At 36.6% G+C, this 8,027-nt stretch overlaps 1 protein-coding gene across 1 annotated transcript; it reads right to left on the bottom strand.

The window, feature by feature from the left end:
* Positions 1-6,416: 6,416 nt before the first annotated feature.
* On the bottom strand, positions 6,417-7,135 carry LOC149926061 (uncharacterized). The gene has a single exon (XM_090160314.1). The coding sequence runs from the start codon at positions 7,073-7,075 to the stop codon at positions 6,509-6,511; it is 567 nt and encodes a 188-aa protein (XP_090016440.1). The 5' UTR covers positions 7,076-7,135; the 3' UTR covers positions 6,417-6,508.
* Between the last annotated feature and the right edge of the window lie 892 nt (positions 7,136-8,027).

Raw genomic sequence — 8,027 nt, 5'->3', positions numbered from 1 at the left:
GCCCGTAAATTGTTTAGTACCAGAATATAATTTGAGTTGAAAAATCCAAGTCTACTATATCAGAGAGGGTAAAGTCGCTTCGCTACTGAGAGGCGTCTCTCGTTCAAAAATCCGTATTTATTTTTTTCGGCGAAAATGCCCATAGGATCCGAACGTTTGATGGCGCTGCAAGCGTATCCGGAAGTCCTAGCGCGCGATTCAATATTCAGTTTAGTACGACGCAAAAATTGATTCGTTTTTAATTTACATTTTAAGTAGTTTTTAAATGTTTTAAATACGCCTGGACCATTGTGTTCCGCCGTAAATTGTTCTAATACGAAAAATAAGAATTCTCGATTATCATTTTTCAAGTTTCCAAGGGAAAAAGAACGGTGAATACGCGTTTTTTACATAGGTTTATTTTTACTTTAACTTTCTTATTGAAATTTCAGTTCCCTATCATAGTTGGATAATGTAAAAAACGAGAATCTGACAAATAAAACAACGGAATACCTACACTTTAACCATAGGTTTTGCTCTAATCATTTCACTGACGAGTTTTATGAATATTAAAACTAAAAATAGTCTAATACCATCAGCTGTGCCAACAATATTTTATTAACACTACTCATTTTCCAGTACAGTTAGTGAAGTATAAAGAAAAACATCTAAGGGATCTTAATGTGGTTTAAAAAATTTACTGACAATTAATATACTAAAATGTATAGCATATCCATACGCGACATATGAACATGGGTTGGAAGAAAGCGCGTTGGTCACAAACGCATCACAACCAATTTCAGAGGAAAACACATTGAATGTTCTAGATGAACATAATTACACTTTGTCAAGCAGTATTTCATGCGAAAATTCAGAAAATGGTAATTGAAATTTGAAACTGTCTATCTCAATAATAAATAATTTTAATAAATTACATTACTTTAGTTGTTAATCACAATGGTAAAAGAACTTTAGATTTAAACACGCAATTGTCATCATCTTCTAAACACATTCGAACAGAGCATATGCAATTCAATTGAGAGTCCACTTAAACAAAATGTCCTTAGCTATATATCAGGATATCTAATCCATCGCTGTTTTTCCAACCACCAATGCTCCTCTTGCCTCAGCCAACTCAAAAAGAACAATCCAATTATTGATCCTACAAATGTGCTCTCCTTCTTCAAGTTTTTCAAAACAACAAAGAACTCTTCTTTTGGTAGCCTTATAGTACCTACTGACAATTTTTTAAAGTTTATTACAGAAACAAATGAGGTATTTGATACTATAGCTTTAAACTACTATCTCACATGCCAAATGTCAAAGAGCGTATGGAAAAATTTATTACACGTCGAATTGACAAGACTTGGTTTCAACAAAAGTGGATATATCCACTTTTGGTTTCAAGCATCAATAGATTCAACATGTCCGACTGTATTTCAAAACATGATAAGTTTCTTCGTTGAGTTTTGCATGCACAGTGCCCTGAAAAAACAAGATCTCGATCATGATTACAAAAAGACACAGAAAAGACTGGACAGGAAATTGATGAAGATACAGCACTAAACTCATACCTCATATTCGTCTTTTTTGAACTACTTCGAAGCTTTATCTTATATATTTATTTCTTATTTACTTTCATTAAGTTATTTGATCTTATTTCATTTCCAATATATTAATTTCTATTGTTATTGTTGTTAGGCCTTGGCTATTTATGTTTCCCATTATTTTAGGTTGTTAAAAAGAATTGACACTTCAATATTCAAATATAATATTTAAAAATAATTAGTTGTACTTACTTGCGTCATAAATTCACATGAAACAACCATTTCACATTTTATTTAAATTTTTTAGTATCAGAAATAAGAAAATAATCGGTGCCATATTGCGGATGTAACAAAAATCTTCTAAAAAAATTTAACTAACGACACCCTGTAGCACCCTGGTAGTGGGATCCTGAACTTCATTTGTAATTTCTTCTATTCGCGCGTGCGTCAAAAACTGGTAACGAAATTTTAACATTGCGGGAATAGGAAGAGACGCCTCTCAGTAGCGAAGCGACTTTACCCTCTCTGACTATATAAACTTGAAAGAAGTAAGTTGGGGTATCTTAAAGCAACTGTCGGCTCGACGTGGAGTAGCTCTTGTTTAGACAGATGTCGCTACCGTTGAAACAAAAACAAGATAGTTAAGCTAAATTTTGACTCAAAAGGCGGGTACTTATAAGTACCCCTCACATTGATTGGCTCGTTTGAAAATTGATCAGTAACATAAATTACAGTGATTTTAAACAATATATTTATATGGGATATATAATTTAGGTTAAAGTCCACTAAATAGAGTATAAGATAATAATATAATACTCTACAATGGCTTACTGACGACGGTACCATTTGGATATTTTAAATTTTAGTTTCCTTGGCCTTTAATAGATGGCCCCACGCTCTCCAGTAAAGTCGCTTTTTTCGAAGAATCTGATATAGATTCATGGCCATCTCTAATGACGGTGGCCATTTCATAATACAGGTGGAAATGATAAAGCCGACAGTTCCTCGCAAAGAACGTTTTCTCCATATTTTGGTTTTGGTCGTTAATGCTTTTGTGCTTTGCACGGAAGAGTAGTCTGTGACTCTGTCGTGACTACTAGTGCGTAATAAACTTCGTGTGTAGTTTAAAGTTTGCACTCCATGCGTCAAAAACCCCTTAGAAAAATCAAGGGACTCCTAAAAAAGTATCTTTAGAAAGGGGTAAGGAGTACACGGGACTCCTTCCAATTATATCGTAAATTGTGTAAATAAGGGGAAAATTCTGAGAATACAAAAAAAAATCGAATTGTATACTGGATATTCGCTAGGCCACGGAGTCCTGGACTCGTTGAAAAAACAGATCGGCGGAGGGGTCCGGGTCCAGCGGACTATCTTAAAAATATCCACTATTTACAAGTCTGCGGAGAAGTATCGCCGCCTACCGACCTAGTTTTAAATTGAATATATGAAATTTGTCTGCTCGTTCAAAATTGTTTCTGCCGAAAAACATTGAAATTGAAAAGTCGTCTGCTATTTCGTCACATATTTAGTTCACGGATATTAAGGCAGATGGCGCCATATTTCGTAAGACAGAGTCCGCTCCCGCTGGAGAACCTCCCTCAGCACCGGAAGCTCTCCGATGGCTTGGACTGACCTCAGTCAAACCAAGTACACCAACGACGGAGGCCACCAAACATCTCTTGGACAGCTGGAGTAACAGGTAGTCTCTCAGAAAACCAAGTAAACGCCCCACGTGGTGAATTTTTTATCCCGTGCCCCACCGTGCCCCTTTTGCGCAAGCAAATGTGAGTCTCTCTGAATTAAAAGGGACCCTTTAGGAGACATATTTATGGGTAAGTTGTCAAAATAAGACTGTTGGAATAGCTAGCTCCTCTCCCGGCACTTTCTTGGAAGAGCTACCAGTCATGATTATTAAAAGACCTAATTAAACAATTACTTTTGTAGTTAATCCAGCTTTATAACAACCTAGATTCCTTAAAGATTCAAATTAAAATAGCTAGAAATTTGATTAAATCTAAAAATTTAAACAGCGTAACAGAGTGCTTTAATTATTTGATGACAATGGACAATGGATTTCCGGACCTAGCCAAGTACTATAAAGTGGTTTTGCGCATTCCCGTGGCCAATACCATTTCAGAAAGGAGTTTCAGTTCCCTTAAAAGAATTGAAACTCGTCTACGCTCAACAATGGGAGAATCTAGACTTTCTAGTCTGGCCACATTGTCGATTAATCGTTATATATCGAATTATTTGAAAGCTAACCCAATGTTAGTGGTTGATGAATTTGGAAAACGGTCAAATCGAAGAGTGTCCTACTTCGTTTAGATTTAAAACTTCTATTACAGTTCTCTGGATGTTTACAGATTTTTTTTATTTATAAAGTATAATTATTTTAAACGACCGGTCATAAAACTCGCGAACTCGAAAAAAAAATCTAATTTAAATTAAAAATATATATGGGGCCTCAATATCAACTAGTGCCTACCCGCAAAAAAATCCAGGTGGCGCTATTGGCAATAGTAGCTGCAATCATGGACCTTCAATTTTCCATGCTGAAACTGAACTAAAGCTATTTCTATTTATACAATGTTTATTATTATTTAGGGCTTTCTTCGCATTTAAGTAGGGGACTTTGTTATTTCTGAATTGTTATAATAGGTAATATCAGAAAACTATAGAGGTATACACTTGGAATGTCTAAGGTTCCATTGGGACGGTGATACGAAAGCGCGTCGAGAAAAAGGCGGGGCTTAACTTGTTGGAGTTCAAATCGTATTTTAGCTGCCTAAATATCGAACTTAAGTCTCATAAAAGAATGCACAGGCAGTCGCCATAAAAGGTCTAAACGGAACTGTTTTATTGAGCTTTGGTAACAACAACAAAAAAAGTCTGCTATATACAAAATGTGTGGGTGTGAACAAAGTTCACCGAGTTAGAGGATAGAGGGAGAAATAACAAACACAAAAGAAAAAACCAAGGAGGATTAATACAACGGGACAAACAAGCATATATATTTCCAACATAACTACGTCAAGTGTAAGACTTAACACGACATTTAAAATTCATTGGCTCGGGGTTTGACGTGAAAAGAATGCGTCGTCATGGTAACAAATAGGCGATCTTCCCGCTCAAAAAGGCTTATAAAACAATAGATTTAAAAACCTCAATTTGTTATCGTACTTAATATTTTGTAGTAATTATTATGTTCTTCGCGAAAGAAGTGTAGTGATACCATGAATCTATTTAACCCATGAATATCCAACTCTATCATTAGCCACGGTATACTCTGAGGGAACGTGGGGCGGAGCCTATTTTCGCGCCATACGAGTGATTTACTCTTTAAGCCAATAAGAACGAATTCGGAAATGATGTCATTTTAGCGCCAGATAGTTTACGAGAGCTCGGAGAGCAGAATAGCCGCGAAATGACTTCTCAGGTACGGTTCACGTTATTTTGTTCAAAATAAGCTTTACAGTTATAATTATTTCTAGTATAAAAATATAAATTAAAAAGGAATGTTACTCCGATATTTTGAAAGCAATCTTACGCTATCGAGTGTCTGTGAGATTTATAACAATTTAAACATACAAACTATCTCTGAAAAGCTAAGCCTCGGTGAAACTTTGGAAAAAAACCTGAGTCAATTTTTGCCATATTATTATTAAATAATAAATGCTCTGTTATCATTTTATTCTAATAAAATCTATTCTAATAATAATATGAAATAGATCTATTTATTTAAATAGATTAATGATAAGTACTGCAAAAAGGAAACATAACCATAACGCGTCATTTTAGGAACAAACGCTTCGACTGCTTATAAATAACAGCTGACACAGCTGAGTTCTACTTCGACTCCGTCACTATAAATAGGCTCCGCCCCACGCGTCGCCAGAGGTGACCTAGGGTATTCCAGTTGAATATTCATGGGTTAAATAGATTCATGGTGATACCTAATTTCAGGTATTTGTATGGTTATAAAAGAGATAATCAGGTAAGCTAATAATATAATAACCATGACTAGGCTTAATGACGAGTTTTCGTCGAATTAGGGAATTTAGGGTAGCGAAATTGCGAGAGTTTTTCTCGTGAGTTTATCCCGCTATAAGACACGCCCGTTTCTACGAACTTCATCACGGCCGTAAAAATCTTCCTTAGACATTCCAAGTGTATACCTATATAGTTTCCTGGTAATATGAAATTGATTATGCATATATTACGAAACGTAAACAAATAGTCCTCGCCCAATCAATTTTTAGTTATTAGTGATGTAACCTGAAAAATATTGGTGAAACGACAATTTTAGTATGGGGAGAGGTACGGGATAGAGTCGATAGACCAATAAAAGATTTTCCAGGACAGCTACATGTATGTACAGAATCTTTCTACTGTACCTTACATTTAACGGCGCAAGGCATTTTCTGGCGCGCTTTAATCTAGGCACAACTAATATAACACAGGAGCGCGCCGAATTAATCATACATTTAAATAGATGAAACACTACTTCACTGAGCACAAGTGACTAGTTTAGATTACTTTTACTTGACACAGAAAATACCAGGTTACGTTGATAACGTTTAATATTAGTGGGCACGCGTTATTGATCTCGGATGTAAATTTCTTCCGAAACTTAACCCCAAAGCCATGTATCACCCCTTGTAATTTACTGTCGGTCTGTCTCGAAAACCAACAAGTGCATTTCTCTTCGACAGAGGACGACAGTGCCGTAAATAGCGCCCCCCGCAGACCCCGCGGCGTGTGGCGGCCCCCAAACGTTTATGATTAAAATCGGTGCCATTTAAAAGGGCTCAGAGTCGTTTTTCGCGGGGGGGGGGGGGGCAGAGTTCCTAGTTACGCCACTGGTGGACAAGTAAAGTAAACAACAACCAATCAAATTCAAAGACTTCCGACATTCATTTGTCGTTTTTAATAAATACAAAATAAATCTTTTAGAAAATCAAACCAAAAAATATTAAATAATTTCAATTTGCGGTTTTGAAAAGCAAGATGGCATCTTCGTCCACGTAGAAAAAGGCGAAATGCCTCGACTCGTGAGTCACGAAGCTGCCGAAGCTCTTTCCAACGATGCAGTGCCAAGTGCCCCCGTATTTCAAGTCGAACTCTTTTTTGATGAAAGCGGCAGCGTTTCTCTCAACCGTGAATCGCTTCAATCCGTCAAGACCCAACTTGATGGCGTCCTTCTGCATCTCTTCCGACATATCAGTACGCTTGATGATCACGACTCTCTCGGTAATGGTAACGCTCTGTTGACGCTGTCTTCCGGAACTTTGTTGACGTTGTCTTCCAGTACTAGGTTGTCTTTGATTTTGATTTTGATTTTGTTGACGCTGTCCACCGTTCTGTTGACGTTGCGGACCTTCGCTTTGTCGACGTTGTCGCCTCCTGGTTTGCGACCTCCTTGGCTGAGGCTTAGCCGGAGATTTCCCAGTAACCGCTTGAGGATTTCCCACGTCTTCTTGTTGAGAAGGAGGTTCAGTGTCTCCATTTACGTTGGGTTCTTTCTCGTTCGGGGAAGTATCCACAGCCATGGTCACCGTCAAAAACTTTAATTTAAACGGATTTTAAATGAAAGATATAAGATAATTTCAATAAAATTACTTGACTTACCAATATTCGTAAAAATCCGCTTTACGTATTGTTGTTGAAACAGAAAATCCTTTTAACTTCTCTTGAAAATATTCAGTTATTGAATGAGAAACGACACAGTCGAACATCTGTTTATAAAAGAATATTTTTGACGGAAACCGTGAAGACGCATCTTCATTGGGCCGCGATATTATTCTGCCAAGATTCCTTAAAGCGATCTCGTGGCAGATGCTGGTACCGCCCTAATTCATTGGATTTTAAATTTCATCTGTCCGTCAACTTTCCCGATTTTGATTCTCGCAATTTGTTTTTATTACGTCACAGTAGGTGACCTTTTTTGGGGGCAAAAAATATACACTAAAAAAAATAAAAAATTAGTAATAACTAAAAAACAATTTTTTTTCTATGCTACGTTCTTCAGATACAGCTTAAATTTGAGCACGGACATTCAATATACAGGACGAGTCACTGAAATGAAAACGTCGCCGCGAAACGTCCCACGTCTCAGCGGATACTTTCCGCGCAAAGAGAGTCGATGTAAACAAACCGTGACGTCACTATTTTGAAAGCACGTGTAAAAGTCGTCTGCTTTGCTCGCTTTGCCTTATCTCTTTGGAAGCAAACAAATGAAGATATATTAATTTTAAAATAAATTATCCTAATAATAAATAAATAAAGAAAAGATTATTACCCGGCGAAGAAAATAATTTGAAAGGAGAGGAACGAGTGTTAAAGAATGTAAAGAGATCGCAACGAAAAAGTCTAAGCCTAGGGCTCATTTTCTAACAAATCCAGGAGAAACCATTCCTACTATCACCAAATGTGTGTTATTGTGGAGCATTCATACGCAAACTAATTTAAAACCAAATTACACAACAATCTCTTATAAATGGT

Source organism: Leiobunum rupestre, chromosome 10 (genome assembly GCF_980474605.1).
Source record: "Leiobunum rupestre chromosome 10, qqLeiRupe1.1.hap1, whole genome shotgun sequence".
NCBI lineage: Eukaryota > Metazoa > Arthropoda > Arachnida > Opiliones > Sclerosomatidae > Leiobunum > Leiobunum rupestre.
This window is presented reverse-complemented; position numbering and strand designations above follow the sequence as displayed.

Excerpts from the sequence above, each read along its gene's own strand:
- LOC149926061 (XM_090160314.1), bottom strand. The coding sequence starts at position 7,075 with ATGGCTGTGGATACTTCCCCGAACGAGAAAGAACCCAACGTAAATGGA.